At 49.0% G+C, this 24,093-nt stretch overlaps 2 protein-coding genes across 6 annotated transcripts in view; one reads left to right on the top strand and one right to left on the bottom strand.

Annotated features, from left to right (window-relative positions):
• The window catches only part of SUFU (SUFU negative regulator of hedgehog signaling), a 95,547-nt gene extending 91,010 nt beyond the window's left edge, over positions 1–4,537 (bottom strand). The window contains exons 1-2 of one of the 4 annotated variants that reach the window (XM_080403474.1): positions 4,192–4,328; positions 1,987–2,116 (exon numbers count right to left, since the gene is read on the bottom strand). In XM_080403474.1, coding sequence (XP_080259600.1) covers positions 1,987–2,054 — 68 coding nt within the window. In that variant the 5' untranslated portion in view covers positions 2,055–2,116; positions 4,192–4,328. Of the gene's footprint in view, positions 1–1,986; positions 2,120–4,191 lie in introns of all 4 variants that reach the window. The other 3 variants (XM_080403475.1, XM_080403472.1, XM_080403473.1) reach the window with 3 other exon arrangements.
• A 2,213-nt stretch (positions 4,538–6,750) lies between these two features.
• On the top strand, positions 6,751–24,027 carry ACTR1A (actin related protein 1A). Of its 2 annotated transcripts, XM_080403476.1 has the most exons (11): positions 6,751–6,908; positions 12,642–12,706; positions 13,583–13,658; positions 14,365–14,490; positions 15,283–15,407; positions 15,728–15,944; positions 19,049–19,141; positions 19,879–20,053; positions 20,904–20,965; positions 21,340–21,380; positions 21,769–24,027. In XM_080403476.1, exons 1-11 carry the CDS (start codon positions 6,861–6,863, stop codon positions 21,869–21,871), a joined length of 1,131 nt encoding a protein of 376 aa, XP_080259602.1. In that variant the 5' UTR covers positions 6,751–6,860; the 3' UTR covers positions 21,872–24,027. The 2 variants fall into 2 exon arrangements, with proteins under 2 accessions (XP_080259602.1, XP_080259603.1); XM_080403477.1 differs by lacking the exon at positions 13,583–13,658 and having other exon boundaries at positions 6,859–6,908.
• The last annotated feature ends 66 nt before the right edge of the window (positions 24,028–24,093 follow it).

The raw sequence follows: 24,093 nt of genomic DNA, 5'->3' as shown, positions 1-24,093 counted from the left end.
TCAGAGCAGACGTGTAGGATTTGCAACGAAGGGAAAACACCTCTACCTGCTAAGCAACAAGCATCTCACACAAACACAAAACCTGCTTCCAGACTGGGTTTAGTAACACCTTAGATGTCAAACAATTCACACTGCTGACACAGGCACTTTGACACTGACAACACACAAGACAAACCCTTATATTGCCCTTGTTCAGGACAGGGACTGACTCTGTAAGTATGCTGTTCCCCAGGGCTACTCAAACATATTCATCAGGCTTGATGCATGCAGTGAGCAAGTCCTGCCTAGACCGCACCACGTGAGCCAGATACCTCTCCCTCACTCCTGCCAGCAACCCCACACTTCCCTCCAAAGGCCAAGCCTCCCCAGGGACCCAGGGCACTGCGCTACCCAGAAGGCAGCTGCAATGTGGCACCAGCCGGCTCTGGGGAGCCAAGCTCTGTCCTGCTCAGAGCAGACCCAGCCAGAGTTTAAACCCACTGGTTTACACGCTGCATGACAACTCAGACAGTCTTTACTCCCTGAGACATTTGGTAGGCTTCGAAGAGAGTCAGACAAAAAGCCTGCAGCAGTGACTAATTAAATTTTGAAAAATACACATCCAAGCCACATACCTATCTCAAAATCGCTGCAATTGCAGGAGCATCCAGCACTAGCTTTAAACCAGCTACCTGGAGCACAGCTAATAACATACACATGACAATAATGCTCAGCAAAGGCTAGTCAGCACAGATGTTTTATCCAGTTTCGGTGGCAGGTTTCGCTGCTAGTGGAGCACCGCTAATGCCTGCTGAGGTACATCCTCCCGCCCACAGCTACTGTTGCAGGGTTCGACCTTGTATCGCAATCTACATATCAGTACACGCATTCACACAAAGAGCTGGAAGCGTTGGAGGATTTTATTAGGAAGAGCCCAACTTCAAAGCCAGAGGTACAGTACAAATTTGTTACATTCTCTATTCATGGAGCTCATTCAGGAGCAAGAAGGGCAGCCTCGGGGGAAACCAGGTATTTGCATCTCCACCAAGATCCTTCTTTTCACTGATGTTAAGAGTACTCTGAAGTTTCTAAGGAAGGAGAAACCCAAAGAGGGCAGAGAGGAAACAGCTGCACAGTGGGGGGAAAAAATTGGAAAATTCCCAATCCATTCACCCTGAAAAGTCCTTACTGGACTGTTTGTACTCACTTCCCAGCAGCTGACAACAGGACTGCTTTTCACTGCTACCTTTTGACAGCCCTTCAGTAGTAGTCTGTGATTCCCAAGCAGCTGCAGACCACAGGTCAGCGCACTGGTTTTTGAGTACATGGCCCAAATTCAAGACAGGTGATGAAAAACCAACAGTCCAGCCTGAATACTGCCTATTTCAAAGCCTGTCACCAAGGAAAGGACAAATTTGTTTTTTCACCAGCAATTCTACACATCAAGATATTTTACTTAGAGATATTCAACCATGTTTTAAAAATAAAAGCAGATACTGGATACCAACAGCAAGAACTCCTTCTCAGCACATGGCCTTTATAAATACAGCCAGGAACTCTTCCAAGAAGTTCTGATTGCTATCACAAACTCCCTCCCAATATATGCAAATAGCATTTAAAAAAAAGACTAGTTCTATTAAATAATCCACATAGCTAAACCCCTCATTTAATAGGTATCTGGTTCTGCAGATTCTCCAACATCACAAATTAAGGATCTGCTCTGTCGTGCAAGCCAAAGAATACAACTTCAGCTTCCTGACCAAAAAAAATTGCTGTCAACCATAGAGAAACTGATACATATAATCAAAAGCTGATTAGTGTTACAATATTTCTCCTAAGGCAGGGAACTTTGTTCAGCGATTTCCTCTTCTAATCTGAACCAACTACTAGCTGGCAGCTCAGGCAGAGGAGGACAGACTAGCAGAGAGTGAGCGGTGGCAGAATTCATTCTACCAGACTTGACAAAACCAAGCTCCAAGTTTCACTTAACAAAGGGAGAGAAAGTACCTGTAGTGTCCACGTAGGGTCCACCTTGCACAAGAATTTCCTGCACAGGACAGCAGTAAGAAGCTCATCTCCAATTTCTACGAGTGAAGCTCTCAGCTCTTGCTGCTGGCTGAGCTGACAGTCAGAAGAACTGCTAAGTGGAAAATGTCAGGATAAACACACCTTCACATTACTTCTTACTTGCAACCAGCCATCACTGCCAATAGTAGTTTTTCTAGTGATTGAGCTCAATTGCAGTCAAGTCATCATCAGCTCTTAAGCGAAGAAGCAGCAAGATTTCTTCCTGAACAAAGGTCTCTGCCATTCTTCATTATAGACCTAAATTTCCCTCCATCCCACACACATCATCCTAGTGTGTACTGTTTTAAGTTGCTGATGGAAAAGATGTGCTAACTCCCAAATCAAGGTGACTGGAAATTCTAAAATTAGAAACAGGTGTAAAACCAGACTGATCAGACCACCACCAAAGTACTGCAATACTGACCCACACAGATGATTAAGAAGTTATTTGTATTTTGAGGTCTCAGAGTTGCAACATCTTATCTCAGCTCACTCTGTCAGTTTAAGTATAAAACAACTTTAAGTAATAAGGGTTTAAGTAATAAGGCATATTTCTTGCTACAAACATGTAAAAAACCAACACTTCTTTGGAAGACAACAGCAACAGTTTGATTGTCAGAGCAGAACACAGGAAGGATATTATTTTGCTATTGCTCGGGACTCAATCAGATAGAGACATACAGGTTAAAATGAACTCTGTAAAGAAGTTGAGCATTTGTTAAACTTCTTCCAAATGCTGGAGTAGGGACTGGTCAATAACAGGTACAGTAAACACTCAGGCATGACCTGATCATGTTCCTTAGGCCCAGAAGATGGGTCTGAGCAGCAAAGCGGCAGTGAAAAGCAAAAGGAACTCAACTTTGCACAGGGCTAGATGCTAGACATTTATCTTGATTGCTAAACATCCAAGTACTTCCTTCATGCCACTCTCCCACATAAACAACTGCTGTTACTGGTGTCAGACACTGTGTCAGCAGAGATGGTAAGCAGCAGATTTGCAGTCTGTGATAACAAATGGCTACGCAAGGGCAAAAGAAGCTGGCTCTGCCCCATGGGTTTTATGGGTATACACACAACACGCATCGTTAAGGATGGAGGCTAGAACGCAGGTTCACTCTGGTCAGTACTGGTGATACTCGAACCCCAAGCTCCAGGCCAGAAGACAGGGCTCGTGCCTCCTGTCCAGGAGGAGAAGCTCCAGCCCCCTACCTTCTGTGGGAACCCTCCACAGAGTAACACACACTCCTTTTTCCCATGGCCTGCCCCAGCCAAGGCCTGCATCAGTCATCCCTCACTCAGGAAAGCTCCAAATCATCCCAGAAACTCCAACACATCCTCCTGCATCCCTCCCTAGACCCTTCCTCCTATTGGCAGCACATCCTTCCCAGGAACCCCCCCAAATACACCTCCCAGACACTCAATTGAATTCCCAGTGCCTCCTCTCCCTGACCCACCACACATCCCCAAACCTCCTGCATCTCATCACAAACTCAGCATGCAACCCCCAGTTCCTCTCGCCTTGCTGCAACCCTCCCCAAGCCCCACTGTCCCCCCCACAAGCCCCTCCCAATACCACTAGGCCTCCCTCGCTCTACTGCTCCCCCAAAGCCCTCTCGGCCCCACACAAGGCCCCTGCTCCCCAGTGCCCCACACAAGGCCCTGATCCTACTGCTTCCGCCCAGCCTCACTGCTCCCCCCCCTCCCAGCCCCTCACAGGGCCCTCGGCCCCACTGCTCCCCCCCCCAGCCCCTCACAGGGCCCTCGGCCCCACTGCTCCCCCCCCTCCCAGCCCCTCCCACGGCCCTCGGCCCCACTGCTCCCCCCCCAGCCCCTCACAGGGCCCTCGGCCCCACTGCTTCCCCCCCCAGCCCCTCACAGGGCCCTCGGCCCCACTGCTCCCCCTCACAGGGCCCTCGGCCCCACTGCTTCCCCCCCCAGCCCCTCACAGGGCCCTCGGCCCCACTGCTTCCCCCCCCAGCCCCTCACAGGGCCCTCGGCCCCACTGCTTCCCCCCCCAGCCCCTCACAGGGCCCTCGGCCCCACTGCTCCCCCCCAGCCCCTCACAGGGCCCTCGGCCCCACTGCTCCCCCCCAGCCCCTCACAGGGCCCCCGCCCCTCTCCAGGCCGCAGCCCCGACCGCCTCACCAGTACTTGAGGATGGCGGTGACCTGGAGCGGGTTGGGCTGGTCGGGGTAGAGGCGGCGGCACTCGCCGTAGATACCGTGCAGCCCCGGCGGGAAGAGCGACGGGAAAGAGCCGGAGCCAGAGCCGGACCCCGAGCCTGAACCCGGCCCGCCAGCGGGGGGAGCCCCGCCAGGCCGCACGCCCTCCATGTCCCGGGGACGGCGCGGCGGAGGCGGCTGGTCCCAGCGCTGCACGGCCCGCTCCGCTCCGCTCCGTTCCCGGCCCGACGCGCGCCCGGCCCGGCCCGGCCCAAGCGGCGCGGCGCTGCGTTGCGGGAGGAGGGGGCGGGCCCCGCTGCCTTGGCGACGCTGAGTGACACGGAAGTTCCACCAATGGCGACGCGCGGCGAGGAGGCCGGCCACGCCTCTTCCCCCCCTCCACGCCACGCCGCGAGCGCGCCCTCTAGCGGCAGCAGCGGGGCCCCGCGTTAAGCGGGGCGAAGGGCGAGGGCGGGGCCCCGCGAGGAGCGGAGGGGAGCGCGGGGTGCAGGGGGTCCCGCGGGCGTGAGGGGGGGCCTGGGGGGGCAGGAGGGTATCGGCACCTGGGTGGGCCTGAGGGAAGAAGACGGGTCGCCGTGGGGCAGGGTGAGGGGCAGCAGACGGGCAGGGGGCCCGGCTGGCGGGAGGCCAGGGGCCGAGGCCTGGTGGGCGCCTGCCCTGGCCCCGGCTCGGCCAGGGGGCTTACAGCGGGGCAGGGCCCGGCCCGGGGCAGCTCCCCGGCCGCAGCCGCCCCCTGCCTCGGCGCTCCAGCCCATGCACCGTTACCTGAAGAAGTGCGACTGTGAATTGCAGCAGATCGGGAGCTGCTTCTGTCTGACTTGGGCTGTCTGTGCAGCAGGGCCCGGGCCAGCTGGGCGTGAGGCTGGGCACTCACCTCGGTGCTGTTCATAACCCTGTGGTTCTGTGGGACCATAGCTGTGCTCCAAGACATGGCCAGCTAATAGTCTTACAACCCTTGACTACTGCTCTTACAGCTCTTGATGCTGCTATCTTTGTACCTTCTCCAGTCTTTGCTGTGCCTTTATCCTCCCCATGCACCTTCCCATATCTGTGGGTACCTCAGAGGCAGCTGTGAAGCTATGCAAGTAGGTGGAGGTTCAAGGGCTGTCTGGTCAAGGATCTTAGCTTGTGTACTAAGCACACTGAAGATCTGGATCATTTCTGAGTTGCAACTACATCTGTGGTCATATGAAGCTTTGTATGCATGTGTGGGCCAGCATGTGCTCAACAGTACTACAGGTTTTTGCTAGAGCAGTGCCCTGCTTTTTAATCAGCAGAGAGGAAAAAATCTATAAAGTGCTGAAAGGACAGGGTGAGTACTCCTGCTTGTTGCATTTCTCATTTAAATAGCTGAGAGTTTATTCTAAAACCAATATTCACAATGTACCTTTTAGATCACATATAGTCAAGAAGCTGACAAGCAGACAAATGACTCTCTACTGAGAAAGGAGGTGAGCAGTCAGTATTCTCATGAATCATTGCTTCCCACAACGAACAATATTTCACTCCTGCCGTTATTGTGACATACTTTTTGTGACATCTGCCCAAGAAATCAGTTACAGTCCACTGAGAAGGTAAATATAACAGTCACATATGAAATGTTGTATTGGCTGAATACACACATAATGAGTCTCTCCTGACATTTACTGAGATGATACAATACAGGTCTTGAAATAATTGAAACCCATCCATCCTGTTATACAAAACCCCCCTTTTTTACACTAGGTGAATGGTGAAAAACATTAAAGATAAATACCTGAGATGAGACTACCTGCTTGGGCTAAAGGTAGAAACTGCAGAAGAGAAGTCCCAGTGTCTGCATGAAAGATGTAAGACAAGACAGGTGAGCTCTGAATCAGTCTTTGTGTATGCTTACTGGCACTGACGTTCGTTTTAACTAATTTCAAGACCCAGTACTGTTGCTCAGTTTCAAGCAACCATATCATTTTAACATCTTTTTCAGTCATCGATCATCCAAAGTGCTTTTAGAACATGTAGCAAACGGAAAACAACACGGAGTGTGCTGTTTAATGCTAGAATGCCTACTATGTGCGTGTTCTTTGTACAGAAACTTCTTTTCTCTTTGCCACACCTCAAAAAACGCAGAGAAACAAGGCAATACTCAGACAGAACAGATGCGGCATGACTGGTGCTCTGTAGAGATGATCCCATGAAACGATGGGACAGTACAACACTTTCATTAGTGATAGATTCCCTCTGAAGAAGGTGTTGTGATCATCTCTTCTCTTTCCCTATCAGAAGAATTGGGGGTGGGGGGTGGAAGTCTATTAAACGGGAAACCAGCAAATCGAAATCTAGCGGGTTTTGGTGGAAGCGCACAGGCTCTGGAACACAACACCTACCACGGCACCGGGGTTTCACGCTGAAGAGGCCATTTACAGGCCGGAGGTGCTCCCGCAGCCGGGCCTTTTCCGCACTACGCCTCCCGGCATGCCCCGCTCCCGGCGCGCCTTCCCGGCAAGCGCCGCGCGGAGCCCGCACTACACTTCCCAGCAGGCACTGCAGGCAGAGGAATACATCACCCATGCCGCTGCGCGCCGCCGTTCTGCGCATGCGCCGCCGAGGGCTGGGCTGTTGCTCCCTGACGGGTGGCTGCGGCGGGTCCTCGCCATGGAGTCCTACGACGTGATAGCGAACCAGCCCGTCGTGATAGACAACGTGAGTGCGGGCGGCCGCGCGTCCCTGGAGCTGGGAGGGCGGGAAGGGTTCGCGGGCCGCAATCCCTTTGTCATCGGGGACGGCCGCGCCCCGCCCGCCGCCCCCCCCTCGCCGGCCGGGCCGCCGCCTCGGGCCCTCGTACAGCGCCGTACGCTGCGTCCTCGCGGGCAGCCGCTGGGGCGGGGCTGCCGCGGATCGGCGCGCCGCGATTGGCTGCGGTGTCTGCCTGTCATCCGCCGGAGGGCTGCTGCCCCTCGCTGGTGGGGAGCGGCCCCCGCCACCGCCGAGATGCCTGTTGGCTGGGAGGGGCGGGGCGACCCCATTGGCTGGGGCGGCTGTCAGTCAGTGGGGGCAACCCGCCGTTACCTGCTGGAGAGGGGCGCCTCACGCCCCGGTCTCGCGGGGTGTACCTGTGCTGATTGGTGGCTAGATCTGTCCGTCAGGTGGGGCTGCGCCCCCGCCTCGCGGCCCCGCCTTGTCCCTCTTTGTGCCTGGGGGACAATGGGGGCTGCTGGGCCTGGCTTTGGCCAGACTCCCAGCATGCTCTGGGGCAGGCCTTGGCCAGGCTCCCGGCATGCTCCGAGGGGGTCTGCTCTTCTCAGCTGGACCATGCTGGAGATGGTTCCCTGAGGCCAACACCCCGGGCACGGGCCCAGTGAAAGGGGGACAGTCACCCCCAGTGCCAGCCACCTGTACCCGGCGCATCCAGCCCAGCAGTCACAGCGAGGGAGTGCCAGCACCCAAGGCATGGACTCCGGTGCCGAAGCCTGCAGGAGGCCGAGCTCCTGAAGGGAATGCTCCCAACGTGGGTTGCATCAGCGTAATTTGACAGTGGGGTGTGGTGTTGCAGATGGCAGCTCATAGCTGATAATGCTTCTCATTGGCTCCAAGCAGACCTTCAACCTGCATGGGTAATGCCTCAGTCTGAGATGAGTGAGAGCGATTGCATGCCTTGGTGAGGTACTTCTGGATCCAGTTCTGATTAGGTCTGTCCATGCTGGCTTCCCGAGAGAGAGGACCATCCAGCAAGGGGTGGGGAGTATATCTTGGAGGGAACCTCCTTCAGTGTTGAGTCACAGATTCATGCTCCTCCCTTCTGACTTACATTGCCAGCGATTCAGATTTTGTTGTTTCGAAGGGTCAGTGTTGCACTGCCTTCTTTCTCCATAATCTTAATTTCTGCTGAATCTTTTTGCCATGTGACATACGGACGTGCTAGCCTAGCACTTTTCAATGTATTACTTTTTTTTTTTTTCTCCCATAAGCTGAATGATGGTCAGTCTTCTGAGACCAAGCCAATTATTCTTCTGACCTCTTCTTTGTTATTGATCCCAGTTTCTTCTTTGCAGCCTGAGCTCTCTGATACAGTTTTGGTTTTGTTTCTTCCCCTGGAATCACAGCAGAGAGACTTAAGTTAGACATTGAAGGAAAATATCTAACGGATATTTGAATTGACTATGTGGAGAAAAACATGTTATCTTCTTTATTTGAGATGTTAAAGAATAAGTTACGTTGATTGTTCTTACAAATGACTGGAGTAGCACTGCCCCTGTTGTGGCATCACATGATCAGCTAACCATTATTTCCAGGCACTCTGAGGATGACTTTGTTGTGCTGTAGTCATGTAATAGCAGCCTATATCTAATTTCAGCATATCCTGTCATTATTTAGCATAATGATTGCCATCGCTGCTTCAGACCTGAGGAAGAGCTTGTGTGCCAGCAACTGACTGTCTCTTTTCTCGTTTTATCAGCTGGCCTTCATAAAAGCTAATTCTTCTTCTTGCCTCTCTGATAAATTAGCCCCCCCCCACCCCATCCCCTGCCTAAACAAGAAGCAGAATGAAGCAGTTGTTGTGACATCTGCCTTTAATGCTGGCAGCCGAAGAGCCTTGTCGGTGACACTGCATTTTTGGTACTCTTCTGAGTTCATGCAGGATGGGAAGTGGAGCTGCACAGAGCAGGTACTGCTGTTCCTGCTGCCTCATTCCTGCATTTCCTCAGAGCGCTGCAGACACCTTTTCAAGGCTGCATGCTATCCTGTCTTATTCTCATGTGTGCTTATGTATGGGATGGTGGGGAGGGGAAATGAGATACTGATCTAGTGAACAAGCCAGACATACCGCCCCTGTGCCCAGTCCCAGTATCTCCCTGCCATGCTCTGGATTCTCGGAGCCTTCCAAAAGGGCATTAAAATATATTGCTAAAAACTCAACAAGGAGGGTTTTTTTCCTCTTACCAAACAGTATGCTCAGCTGCATGTTTTCTGTAAGGGGAATGTTGTAATACATGGTGAGAGGTTGGAGCTGTACCTCAGCACACCCTTAATCCTCTTCATTGTCTAATAAGTAATTTTCAAGAGTTGTGTTACCATCTTGCACTCCAGAAAGCTCTCCCTGAAATAAATGCTCTGGAAGCCCTGATGAACACAATGTACATGTAAATAGACAGAATGGTTCAGCTGTGGCCTAATCCATTGAATTGTCTCTGTTTACATAAAATAGGAGAAAATTTGGCTTTGTAGTCTTAAGTGATGGCATTTTAAACAGCTGAGCTGTCAGTAAGGACCGTTCTGTCTTTGGTTTGTTCTTGGTCTTATAAAATGTATATCTAATAAAATAGTTTTACAACAATACAAAATGTGCACTCCCCATAAAAAGTACTACATGGCAGATGGACTGTTGGTGATTTCCATTTAAATTTGAGTCCTAAATGCATCAAGATGAATGAATCAATAACCAACTAGCTGCAGAGCTAGCAGAAGAGGCATGTTCAGTTACTTCAAGGTACTCACAAGAATTTTCCATGACAATCTTCCTTGACCTTGACATTTGACATGGTTTTTCTTTCTTCTTTTATTCTTTTGCTCAGATTAAAGAAACAAACCAAATAAAACATCGTGAAAGCCCAGCCAGGACATTTACTGGTGGAAGGACGTTAACATCTATTTTTTTTTTAATAAGAGCTTGTAGCAGAAGTGAGGATGCATGGTTTGTTCCTTATTTGAAACAAAGATGAAAAAACAGGTCTTTACTCTAAATCTTCTGAATCACCCAGAGTTATTTCAAAATTTAAACCTTTTCCTCTCATTGTATAGGAATCTCAGACTGGTCTGGAATAAATAGATTTACTCAGTGCACACATAACTTCAAAGAAGTAAAATGTTTTTAGGAATAATTGAATAGGTCAGAAAGTGCTGTCAGGTCTTTGTACTGCGGAGATAGCAAACAGCTGTGCTTGCTTTATTCCCAGGCACTTGGAAGCACAACTGTGTTGAAGTCCCATCCTACCAGCACATTCAAAACAGTAATTTGTCTTTGACTTCAGCTAGGAGTTCTGAACTACTGACACGTTCAGTTAACTTTGAACTTCAGTATGTAAATCTTAAAATGCATAACTTGCTGGGAATCTCACTAGGATACACTGGGTAATTTTTGGCCTGGCATAAGACAGTTTCGATCTTTGTGTTAAAATAAGAACATCATTGTTCTCCTGAAACCACTTGCCAGCAGCAGACTGTGCTAGAGGCAAGATCAGTCATTATCTTGAATAAAATATTAAATAAGCACAATATTCTGATGTAGTTTTATGTTACTGTGTTTGATTCAGCTCCTTTGCTACAAAGATGGTATTATTTCACAGGTACAGAGTTGTTTATAAGCTATAATAAGGAAAATCAACAATAGTTTAGTTTTATTCCTTCCTTGGCTTTGAAGTGAATAGCCAGAAGAGAGTCTGTCTAAAGGGAGGTCTTTTTAACACTTCACAGGCCACTTTGTCACACTGGTACCTGTTAGTGCAGACCTTGGGATGCAACTGGAGCCGAGTCCCTCTTGCCCAGAGGGAGTAGTCCTGCCCCAGTGCCAGCTCTGGTGTACTCCTTGAGCCAGCCCGGCTGCAGGTGTTTTGTCAGGAGACAAGGATTCAAGTAATCTACCTTCTATACATTTTATAACTAACTAGGTCTGGTTTGCAGGGTGTTCCTGATAATCATGTCTTACAGATGCATCCTGGCGAATCTGACTGGCAGTTTTAAGGCAGGAGTGCCCCAGCCCTCATGGCAGATCACACATGCTCTGTGCAAAGCCCAGCACCTTAGCTGAAACTGCTGATGAAAGTAGTTTGGGAATAAGGCGCTAGACTCTGAACTGGAGAGGCTGGAGCCACCCCACATTCTTTTCTGCTGAGCCTGCTCTGGCTGGTAACCTCCGGCACTGGAACAGGGCAGGCAGCTGGGACGGCAGTACCAGAAACCACTGTAGCCAGAGCTTGTCTGTCTGCCAGAGTCTCGAGCAACTCATTTGGCCTCAGCCTCTGAGTGAAAGTGGTGATGCTGACCTACGCAGAGGTGGCAGGGAGGGAAAAGTGGTAGAGGAGTTGTGTCACTGCTCATTTTAAAATGCTCTGGGCAGCCAAAATGTCTTTTTGGCCTCAGAAACAGCAGTCCTGCTGCAGAGCTCTTGAGTGTGAACGGGCGCTTCACAGGTCACAGGTTTTGTTGCAAACTCACATGCTTTGCTCCCAGTATGGAGTAAAGCAGAACTGCACCTCTTTCTGCAGAAGAGCTTGCTCCCATGATAGTCTAGGATTACCAGTGAAACAGCTTATCTGGGGAGCTTCTATGAAAATCTGCTCCTTAGCAAAACTTGGGTGTTTCTGCAAGCTGCTCATTGTTTCAAGATGTCATTCCCTTATGCAGGGAGACGAAATGGAGGAGGGGAAGGAGTCAGCATGGATCCGAGTTGATGATGGGGTTCCCAGGATACTTCTGGATGATACCGACAGGAACAGGAGCTGCGGGGCCAGATGCCCAGCACTGACTCCCTGCCAGGGCCTCCCTGTGGCTGGTTCTACCTACTCTGTGTTTGCTGCTTGTGCTGTTTAGAATGTTGCAGAAGGCTTTTTGGATTTGTGCCTCTCTGACTGCCATACCTAATCTCTTCTTCCTTGTCCCTTCTAAACAAGCCCTATCCTGTCAGCCGCTCTTCCTGCCTCCAGCCTTTCCCCCTGCAGTCTGACTGGCACCTTTGTTCTTTCCAGACACCAGTCTGGGTTTGTTTCCAGTGTCTTTTCTGACCACGTTTCTGCGACATGCCTCCTTAGCCTTAGTTAGTTTATCCACCACCTGACGTTCTTTTCCCTAGTGTCTGCTCCAACCTGTTTCACGCAGTCCTTGCCTACTCCTTTCTCTGACTTTACCCACCTTGCTCCATCCTTTCCAAATCTGCTTCTTCTGAGAGGCCTACAGCTTTCATCCTCCCTCTTTTAGCAGTGGCCCCTGAAGCTGGCAGGGTTCACATGCTCTTGCTTGGCTTTCTGGAGTGCTTTCCTCAACCCAGAGGGTATTTGAGATTGATAGAAAACTGCAGAACTTAGATTTAGCCTCCTGCACCCCTAGCAATAGCACAGGGTATAAAGATAACTGCCTGTATAGAGTGGCACTTGGGTGTGTACCCAGAGCAGCACGAGGACCCTCCGGGTGCCCCTCTGTGCTTGTGCCGTGTGTGATGTGTTGCTGCCAGGGAGGGTGCCAGTTACTCCCCTCTAGTGACCAAGCTGGCCTGCTGGCACCTTCCCATCCCCAACCCTGCCTGGAGCATCGGTCCATGGGGAGCTTTATTCCTAGTAAAAAGGAGAGGATTCGGCACTGCCGATGTACTTTGCTACTCCTTTAAAACTTGCAAAGATGACTGAATGAATGATAAGCTCATTTATTTATCTGTTGCTTCCACAGGGTTCGGGTGTGATTAAAGCGGGTTTTGCAGGCGATCAAATACCGAAATACTGCTTTCCAAACTAGTAAGTATTCTGCTGGTCTTGGTAAGTCCTTAGTACTGTGTACCAGTTATTTGATACATAAATGGGAAGAATCGTTCAGTTTTGTAATTGAAGAAATGAGTTATTCTTTTTTTGCCTGCTGCACAGAAGCATCAGGGAGAGGAGATCTCTGCTATTAAGTACTATGAGATTTTCTGGGGGGACACACCATAAAAGATGACATCACTTTGTCACGCTTAACACCCAGCCAAAGCTGTAAGATGCTTTAGTCGTGAGGCATGAGGAAAAGGACCAGGAAAAAGATAAAGCTGGGATGAGAGGTGTGAAGACCTCTATATTTCTTTGAAATGTGGCCTGATGTCTTGATTCCTGCTAAACTTCCTTGGAAGTTTTCTGAGAGTTTTACTGGAAAGGGCACTGCTGGATCAGGAACTCTGAACGGTCACTGGCTTTTATTTTCAGTGGGTTGGGTTTTTAATGAGTATATTTGTGTTCTGAGCAATGTGCTCTGTATGGTGAGGTGGGCATGGGACTGTAAGTGTCTAATCTGAGGTCAGGCAACACTATGTGGATCTATCTGCTCAGACCATTGCTCAGTCTAGCCACGTCCACCCCAGGCACTGTTGGAACAAAGAAGTCCTGAATCATCAGGGAAAGTATGGCCAGACTCAGCTGGCTTATATCCTGCCAATTCTGTCTACAATCTGTTCCCTTCACTGCTGATTCTGAGATTATCTTGGACCAAACCTGGATCTGTCTGCACCTGGTAGTGCCCCCAGGCTCCCCTATTGCTTTAGAAAGTACTGGTTAGGACAGAGGGGAACACAAAGTAATTAATCCTTCTGTGTGGCTGAGTGCTCTCCTCTAGAAGCATTTATACTCTTGCCTCTGTTCTAGTGTGGGGAGACCAAAGCATGTTCGTGTTATGGCTGGTGCTTTAGAAGGGGACATTTTCATAGGTCCAAAGGCAGAGGTAAGAAAACCTATATACTGCGTTTCTCCATATATCTCTGCATGCTGCTGTAAGGAGGGGTTGTAGCGCTTGTGCTTAAAAGGGCTGTGGCTCCTTGGTATCTGCATACAGATCTGAAGAGCAGAATGGATTGTCACTCCTAACTTACTGCAGACCATTTTCCCCAAGTCCTCCTATATCTTCTTTTTTTTTCTAGGCTACTTCTAGGTCCGTATGGTTACATCCCCATCTCTTTGACTGGGAACTTTAGAAACAGACCCTGCTTGGTTGCCTTTTATCTCCCTGGTGTGGGCAAGAACCTGGCTTTCCACAGTCCTGCTTTTGTCAGCATGCGTCCTATGGTCTCACATTTCTTGTGAGCCCTCTGAACTACATTGCCCAATACCACCCCGTTATGCTTTATATCAAGACTGAGCTGGTAGAACAAAGTACCATTTTGATAGGTGTCTGTATGTTGGCTTGAAAAGCATTAGGATGGAATGTGCTCTGCAAACGCCAGACTTTCCTACTTGGTATAAAAAGGCCTTGTTTCATCTTGGGAATAGATGTTTGTGATTAATGTTCGGGGTTTGCCCTATACGTTAGAGATAAGTTGTCTTTTGGTGGAATCCAAAGTAAGTGAGTTTGACATTAAATCATAGTGTTCAGAAATGTGATTGATTGAGTCTCTGACAGGTATGCTTTGTTGCCCTTTCTATTTGCTCAGGAGCACAGAGGTCTCCTCACGATCCGATACCCAATGGAGCATGGCATAGTGAAGGACTGGAATGACATGGAGCGCATTTGGCAGTACGTGTATTCAAAAGACCAGCTTCAGACATTCTCAGAGGAGGTGAGATACTGCATTACGGAATGGCACAGGTGTCATTCAGTGTGTGTATTAACACCGGGAGCCTGGGAACTCCAGGAAAGATTTGGGACTTTTCCTTTGCTTTTCCTTCTAAATCTGTCTGTTGTTAAATTAGGATCTTTCACATCCCAGGAGGTAACTGCACAAGAAGTGTCTAAGCAGAATTCTTCCCCAGATCTAATGTTCTGGCCTGATTAAAAATCTGACTTTCAGCATTTGTTATTCACACTGTCTTAATGATTCTGCTCTAGGCCAAGTGCTGCTAACTTTTCCTGTTCTGCTTGGGCAACAGGCATATCCACTCAGCAGTCCCATGATTTGAAGTGAGGAAGGAGAAAACCACAATTCCATGGTCTGGAAAGAGCTGACCAAAAATTATTAAATGACTGAGAGCAATAAGTTATATAAGTGGAGCAGGAATATTTCTGCCCGCTCATGCCAAAACTGTAGGCCTTCACCCTTTCTTAGGGTCAGTGTATTTTGGCTAATCTGGCTGACTTTTGGTGGAGAGTCATCTTGTTCATCCTTCATGGGGTAGGGTTGCTCACATAGTAGATTTCCTAACACTTCATAACTAGACCAGAACCTTCCTGGTTTTCCAACTTAATACAGGTTATTCACAGTCTAATACAGCTCAGTAGCTGAAATTACTCCCTCCTACTTGTTCTCTTGCACCAGTGGTTCCTAAACTGAAAAAATAAACAGAAAATTTCACGAACGCGTGTCTAGCTGCCTCCTGGTTATGGCAGCACAGCTTCTTCTTTTCTTTACCAGCATCCTGTGCTGCTGACAGAAGCACCCCTAAACCCACGCAAGAACAGAGAGCGTGCTGCTGAGGTGTTTTTTGAGACCTTCAATGTGCCAGCACTATTCATCTCCATGCAAGCTGTGCTTAGCCTGTAAGTGCCATTCATCTTTGATCTGTGCTTGTGAAATGCTGCCGTGAAAACCATTTTTCACAAACCAAAAAAACCCTGTGGAAGACCACACTGGTGTCAGACTTACCCCCTTTTCAAGCAAGAACTGAAACTCAATTTTAATTTTTGTAATAAAGAGTTTATGGGAATTTGCTGAACTGTGATGAGACCTAGGGTTTTTTGGGTTTTTTTAGCCCCTGTTCATGTGAAATGTCTGCTCCCTGAGTTGACGCTGGATGTGCTGCATGCTTGTGGCCACTTTGAATTGCCTGTTCTGACTTGATTGTTTGCCCCTTTGCTAGCTACGCAACTGGGAGGACTACAGGAGTGGTGCTGGACTCCGGGGATGGTGTTACCCATGCGGTTCCCATCTATGAAGGCTTTGCCATGCCTCACTCCATCATGCGGATTGACGTTGCTGGCCGTGATGTTTCACGCTTCCTGCGCCTCTATCTCCGAAAGGAAGGCTATGACTTCCACACAACCTCTGAGTTTGAGATTGTCAAGACCATCAAGGAGGTGATTTATTGTCTGTTTCTGTGTTTGTCCAAGAAGGGATTTCTGCCCAAGGGAGGTTGTGGCTTTTGAAATCTAGTAGGAAGTGCTGGCCCACCTAGCTCCACACCTCATTCCTTTATCTACCCAAGGGATGTTGGGGCCATTAAGATAATGAAAGGACTGGAGCATCTCTCATAGGAGGAAAGGCTGAGAGAGCTGGGACTGTTGAGCTGCAAGAAGTAGTTTGGGAAGGATTTCATCAATGTGTAGAAAATTCTGAAGGGAGGGTGCAAAGAAAACAGAGCAAGGCTCTCATTTCCAGTGACAGGATAAGATGCACAAACAGAGGTTCTGTCTGAACATAACTTTTCTGCTGTGAGGGCAACCAAGCACTGGCACAAGTTGTCCAGAGAGTTGTGGAGTCTCCATCTTTGGTGATACTTAAAAGCCATCTGGACATGGTCCTGAGCAACCTGCTGTAGGTGACATTGCTTGAATAAGGAGGTGGACAAGATGACCTCCAGGGGTCCCTTGCAACCTCAGTCATCCTGTATTCTGGGAGACATATAGTCAGGGTTGCGTCTAATCCCTATTGAGAGGCTGTTAACGTGGAGATGAAGACAGGCTGGTGGTTCAGAATCTGTTTTGTTTATCTGTGCTGCAGTTTCTCAAGAGTCTCATACCTTTCACTAGTGTTTGTTTACCCTTCAGGGTAAGGGTCTCTGAAGTCTGTGGCAGGTAGGGAACACAAGTGGGATATTGCAAGTTGCTCCCCCTTACCCTTGTGAAAGAATTCACTCACAGCATTCACGTTTACAAAAGGTTCCCCTCTTCGTAGAGTCTGCAGTGTTTAATGACCTTAGAGGTATGCACCAGTTGGGAAAAGCATGATTAAGGTCACTCGCAAAGCAGTTACCTTGGCTTCTGTTGTGTGCCAAGGGAGGAGGACAGAGGTGGGACGGAGGGTAGCTCGGAGCTGGTGACTGCTCACAGCATGATGCACACATGGATGAGTTGCGATCTTGATTTCAGCAAGGCTGTGTGACACTTGCGGTTGCCTGCACATCTGTACCTTCAGTACATGGTGTCAGTTCTCAGGGCAGTGCTGGCTGTGGTTGCTGTGGCTGATGCCTGGCAGTTGCTGCCATGCTGCGGGCCCCATCACAAGCTGTGGTTGCCACAGGTAGCACTGGGCTGAGTCAGCAGCCCGTGCTAGGGCTTCAGAGTGTTAAGCTATTCTTGAGCCTGTGACCTACCGGCAAAGAACCATAGTGGAAATCATGCGCTTGCTCTGCATGGCTGTAGGTCAGCATGGCTGGGCTGAGGGAGCAGGGCTTGTACTTCATGTCGCGGTACAGCTGAATGGCTTCTACCTGTTACCCACAGCAGGAGACTTCACAGGACTGTAGGTTTTAGCTACTCTGTTCTACAAGTGCTGATTGCTGAATGACAGAAAAAGCTGATTTGTACAAATACTGCAGCACCTGTAGACCAGAAGATCTAGTGATTGGAGGCTTGCTGGAGAACTCTGTTTCAGAAGCAGCCTGTTCTGTACCAAGCATCAGTTGCAGTGCAATTGCAGTGGCCTTACAGAACAGAAAAGAGTCTTGTATGCTTCATAAATGGCCAAGGCTCCCTTTGCATTTTGGGTGGTGAAACTATTAAAAGATGTGCTGACTATTAAACACAACACCTTGCACCAGTACAGTCTCTTCTCTGGACTATACACTTAGGGAACAAAGAGCAGGGGAAAGTGAGCCAAATCCTACTTTGCATACTGACTATCCTCACCAGTGAGATTGCTGAAGAAGGGAGGAAAGAACCTGATGTTTGCTCTCCGACCCATACCTTTTGCTTTAAGATTAATTTTAGCTGCAGAAAGTGTTGCAGATTTCTAGGATATATGTGCTTGGAATAGCAGTGAGGTTTCTGTGATGTTGGTGCCATTTGTCACTTGATTTGCAAATCTGAGGGGTTGAGTGTGGCTTCTTAACGTTTGCAGCTTTCTTGCCTCTGGAAAAGTTTGGATTAGCAGCCTGAAGGCACTGTGGCAAGCACAAAGCTGAGATCCTGTACGTGGGAGTTTCTCAGTCGCAAAAGCTGCTTATGATCTATTGGAGTCTGTCTGAATTGAGTTGGGCTTTGGTTTTTTTTTAAGAGGAAAAAAACTGGGGAAGAAATTTGGAGATGTTGAAAAGTCTAGAGGAGAAATTGCCTTAAAAGGGGAACCCTTAATACCTACTTCAGCGGAATCATTGTTCTCTGTGTTTTGGTTTACTGTGAGGATGGTCAAATACCCTCAGGTTGCCCAGAGAGGTTTGTAGATTCTCCATCTGTGGAGATACTCCAGACATGGCTGGGCATGGTGTTGGGCAGCCTGCTCTAGCTGACCCTGCCTGAGCAGGGGGTTCGACTAGAGGATCTCAAGAGGCCCCTTCAAACCTGAATGTTTCTGCGATTCTGTTTAGATAACTTTTTTTTAATCCTCAAATTATGACCATTTGGAATAACAAAGCTTACTGTGGAATAAAAAATATGGGGTGCTGGAGCAGTTTGAAGAGTCAGAGTATTTTGTTGCCTGTAAGTTTAAATGTAGGTGGGCAATAGGAAATGAGCAGCTTAATCGTAATAAGAAATTTTTGCTGTTAGCTATTAGCTGTTGTTTACCCTGTTGAAATGCAATGGTGGACTTTCTTTGCACTCCTAATCCATTGTGAGTTACCTGAACCCACCTGTATACAGGGTTAATGTCACAAAAGGTGTTTCAGGTGCTTGTTTTACTTTGCCCTAGGTAGGTGGGAAGTGCTCACAGGATAGTTACCCCATCTGTGCTAGAGGGAGGTAACTTTTAAGCAGTGAGAAAGAGCTGGAAGCAAGAGGTGAGCAGCAGCTAGAGGGGGTGTAAGCATCCATGATGTCTCTAATCATCACACGGAGCTGTAGCATGAATAGGTATTTTACCTGATGCAAACCCAAAAGGTTTTTTCCCCAGCAAAAAGTACTGTTGAAATTGGTCTCCCCAAAGGGATACATGGATTTTGATTGTTGGTAAGAAAAGTATTTTATTGGAGGCAATTTAATGTTTACCCTTTTCATCTTCTTCTCCCTGACTGTTTCTTCTGCAGCGTGCCTGCTACCTGTCAATAAACCCCCAGAAGGATGAGACTCTGGAGACAGAGAAGGCTCAGTACTACCTGCCAGATGGAAGCACTATTGAGGTTTGTAAGGACCACCCTCAGAGGATGCCTGAAGTGAAGCACAGGGTTTCTCTCCAGAATAGCTTTCCGTCTAAAGACGGGAAATGTAATGTGGTGGTAGGTGGGAGGGAATAACTTTAAAAGAGCAGAACTCATTCCAGGCTGTTGACTGGGCACTAGAATTTTTAGGGGAAGAAAAGATTGTTAGGAACCTCACAACTACTACTAGAATCCTGGGTAAGGATGCAACATGACCATGGGGGCTCTGAGCTGTTTGAGTGCAGGCTCTGATCTAGCAAATCTTTACGGAGATCAGGTACGAGTGTGGGTGGTTATCAGCTCACTAAATTCAGCAGTGGTTTTGTATGTGGCTTTTGTCCTGCCTAGAGGGGCCGAAACAGTTGCTTTGAAGAGTGAGTTTGGACTGCTCCTCAAAGACTGAGCCCCTTACGGAATGGTTGAAGGAAGGGAAATACAGGTCTTGGTTCCAGCGCCAGGGATGGATCTGCTGCTCCCTTTTCTGCCTGCTGTATGGGGCTGAGCAAGCTTCTTAATCTCTTTAATCTGCAAAGGGAAATAGAGCCTTTTCCAGCAGCAGTATGCCAGACTGGCATTCACTTGGGAGCTAGTGATGCAGCGTGAATGTCCAGGAAACTTTGTTACTCTGAAAGTTTCACCTAAGAAAGGCCCAAACTGCAGGCAGTGAAGAGAGCCACACTTTGCTCTCTTCCCCTCTGTACTAACTTCTTCCCTTGCAGATTGGCCCTGCCCGTTTTCGAGCCCCGGAGCTGCTGTTCCGGCCAGACCTGATAGGGGAGGAATGTGAAGGACTCCACGAGGTGCTTGTTTTTGCCATTCAAAAATCAGACATGGACCTGAGGCGAACGCTGTTCTCCAACATCGTGCTGTCTGGAGGCTCCACGCTTTTCAAAGGTTCATGCCTCTCCTCTTTTGGTGGGCTGTGACATACATGGTGTCTTGTTTCCTTCTTGTGTGGAAACAGGAAAGATAACCTAGATCGCCCTCAAACTTGTCCTGTGGGGTGAGGGCTGTGGGAACTCTGCTCTCTCAGGGCAGGTTACTGTCTCATTTTCTGTGTCCTGGTCATACCCTTCTAGATATGCAAGATGCCTGGGCCCTTGTACATCACTTTCTGGGCTTGAAGGGCTTTGATGTTTTCCTCCTATCACTCTGTCTGTGTCAGGACTGAATCGCTGCATTCATTCCTGCTGCTGTAGTTCAGGGTGGTACTAAAAGGCTCTTGCATACCAGAGACCTTAGGTGATGCGAGTCCAGCAGCTGTGGTACTGCATGAAGCATCAGCTACGTATATGCAAAAAGCTTTCTACCCATCCCCTCAGGGCTCTGGTGGTCCCCATCAACTTAAAGATATCCTCTGCCAGAACCTGTCACCCTGTTACCCGCAGGTGGACATCTCCAGATAGGTCCTTGTCTTCCTGTTCAAACCCAGCTCCCCTGTACAAATGGGCTGGGCACAGGAGGAATGCCCAGGGGAGGAAGTGGTCCTAGCTGGAAATCTTGTTTGCTCGTCTCAAGTTGCTGCTGGAGGGATAGAGCCTGTTGTGCCGGTGTCTGAGGTCTCAGAGTGAGACAAAATCCCGTTGCCTCGCTGACTGTGTTCTGTGTCTGTCCAAACTGGTCTCTCTGTGAGATCTGGAGTGGGATATTTGAATAGGATTGCATGGGACATGTCCACATAGTTAGTAGATGGAACTTGGGATTTTGCTGAGGGCTCACACTACACATTTTCCGTCTTGTGTAGGCTTTGGTGACAGGCTGTTGAGTGAAGTGAAGAAACTAGCTCCGAAGGACGTCAAAATAAGGGTAGGAGCAATCTCTTCTGTGTTTATCATGTACTACGTGTGTTGTTCTGTGGCCTTTAAAGAACCATGCTGAGAGTGCAGCTGCCATTTGCTTCAAACCAGAAATTACTTACCTAAGACAGCCCAGCAGTATTTGCTGTTGTGATGAAAACCTGTTTGGTTTCATCACTGAGAAGGTGCCTCCTCTGACACGTGACCCCTGTCCAGGACCCTGGACCACAGCGGCTGTTTTGGCAGAGGCTGTTGGGTGCCTTTTTGGTAGGAGAGATCACACCCGTGTTTTGCTGCTGTTAGCTGTAGTGAAATGGGAGCAGCGTGCCAGGAGGAGCAGACTGGAGCTTGGGAAGGTACTGACTGATTCTGTCTTTCTCCCAGATATCGGCTCCTCAGGAGAGATTGTATTCCACGTGGATTGGGTACGTACTGCACACTGACATGTCTCGCTGTGGGATGAGGGCCGGGGAGTCACAGCCTGTTAGCCCTCACACTGTTGTCCCTTCTGGTCCGGTGCATCAGGAGGGTTTCGCTGTTCAGCTGCTTGATGCTCAGCATGTTACTGGAGCAGGAATCAGAGGGTCGTTTGGGAGGGGGCGGCGGGCGCCAGGCTCTGTAATGCCAGCACCTTCCAGGCTAACAGGAGAGGAAGTGACTGTCTAGAGTGTTTCTGTTGTGGATAACTGGGAGCCTCAGCACCTTTCTGACCTGGGGAAGTGTCTAGCAACAGAAACAGCTCTCCCGTGCAGGGATATAATGAGAGTGCCCCCGGATTTTCCTTTAACCCATAACGTGCCTGTCTCTCCCCAGTGGCTCTATCCTGGCCTCACTGGACACCTTTAAGAAAATGTGGGTTTCGAAAAAGGAATATGAAGAAGACGGAGCTCGTGCCATCCACCGAAAGACCTTCTAGCCCTGGGACCTGTCCTCAGTCTCCTTGAAGACTCACTTCAGTTCTAAACTCGCTTTTCTGAGTCCGAGTGTCTGAGAGCTGCCTGTGTGTGTGTGTGTGTGCGCCAGCATGCCCCGATGTCACTGAGCAAAGACAACAGCAGCAGGAGGGTTGTATTAGTACTACTAACTTCTTATTTTTTTATTTTATTTTTGTTGTGGTTTTTTTTAATGGAAAGGAGAACATACCAATCTGAATTTCTCCAGAATGGCTCATTCCTTTTTCATTTCAGTCCCTTAATTTCTGTATCGCAATCACGTTTGTCACTGTAAAACAAACAAGCAAGCAAAAACAAAGGGAACAGCTTATAGAAACTGCCTAGCAAGCCAGAAGGGAACCAACCACTGCAGACTGCTCGTGCAGGCTTTCGTCAGCCCAGCTGCGATGCCTGGATCATCTGGAAACATAGCTGAGGCCCCATAGCTACTTTCTTCCTCAGCAGTGTCTTCACCATCAGTAGGTTTTGGAAGTTGTTTTTAATACATTTTTTATTAAGAGAAAGCACATTCTCAACAGTTAAGCCCATTTGCCCCCACTGGTTTTGGTGTGTGAGTGTGCGTATGTGTGCGTAACTTCTTAGCCTGATGTGTGGGTCTGCACCACAGCTGGAGAAGTTGGTGATAGGACTTAGTTTGTATTGCATGGAGTAGAACAAAGCAAATCTGATCAGCTGTCGTTGTACTAGACGGTTACTCTCTCGTACCTTGTTTTAAATACCTTTTCTCCTCTGGAAGCAAGTGCCCTGGAATGGGGGTGAAGGCACTTGTGTGTTCCCCTTCAACCTGCCAAGATTTACAGTGCTGAGTTCTCATGTTCTTTCTCTGTAAAGAGTCCAGGCTGTTTCCCTCCTTCCTGCCACGTCAGGGCAAAGGGAGCATGTGTTTGCAGCCAGGCATAACTCTTGTGTACTTTATCCATTCTGGGGCAAAATAATAATTGGAAAGGTGCATTGTAATGTAAGAATTGTTTTATTTATTGAAATGTCTGAAGGTATCTCAAATACTGACCACAGCACCTGGGAATTACGCTTTGGGTCTTCTTTGAATGCCAGCTGTCTATTGTTTGATGTTGACACTGCATACAGCACACACGCTTAGCCGAATAGCCAGCCAGCCCTGCGACACCACCCAGTAACTGCTCTTTAGGGAGTATGGCTGTTCTCGATGAATATGCTAAATGAGAGGACGATAAACTACCAGGATGTTGGTGTGAGCAGCAGGTTTGCGAGCAGGAAGCTGGTGCAATGGCTGTGTTCTACTGTACAGCATATGCCTTTCTGCTCCCCTGGCGGCTCCTTTGCCATGGCATAAAGCTCTTGCACGTAAAAGCTCTACTGCTTTTACAGCCACGGGCAGGCCTACAGACCTGCTTGTGTTGGGGCATGCCACCGTTTCCCTTTAAGTTTTTCTTACGCATTATTTGGTGCTCTCTTGGGTTTTTTTCCCCTTGTTAATTTTCTGCCGTACCTGGCAGTAGCAGTGGAGCTGGAGTTGCTCGGTGGCAGTTCCTCCGTTCCCCTCCCCCCTGTTCGTTGCCATGCATCACCGCGGGGTCACTCTCAAGTGCAGAGGTGGGGTGAGAGCTGGAGGGCTGCTGCATTGCCCCAGCCGAGATGAATGTAAGCAGCATGTTGTACCTGGGGGAACCATGATCTCAGGGCTCACCACTGGGCTTGGAGAGGCTGTAGGCAGGCAGGTGTGGTAGCGGTTTCTTCCCAGCTGAGGCCAGGTGGTTGTTCACCTACCCCACTCAGAGCAGAACTGTTTTTGAAGCAAGAACCTGTCAGGTAGAGAAGAGCCAACAATGCTCAGCCTTCTGCTGGAAAATCGGTTGCATTCTTGCTGGTGTGCTGCAGTATGCAGAGGGGAAGCAGCAAACCCCTCAGTTCAGTTACCACATGCCCCAGGCAGTGCCAGTGCTCCTCCCTCCCCCCGCAGCCCCTCTGCTGGCCTTGCAGAAGCAGCAGTGCTCCATTTTGTAACCTGCAGTGACCGGACAGAAAGGTGCCGTCACCAATCTAGCATTTGTTTGATCTGCCTGACTGTTCCCTTGCACACTGTCCAAACCATGTTGCCTGGTGGTGCCCAGCATACTTAAATAAAGTCATTCATATACAACCCTCAAGTCTCCTGGCCTCATCTTCCCATATTTGCAATTTTAAGGAGGTAACTTGTGTTCTTCTC

This window comes from Falco punctatus (assembly GCF_963210335.1).
Source record: "Falco punctatus genome assembly, chromosome: 9".
NCBI classification, from domain to species: Eukaryota; Metazoa; Chordata; class Aves; order Falconiformes; family Falconidae; genus Falco; species Falco punctatus.
This window is presented reverse-complemented; position numbering and strand designations above follow the sequence as displayed.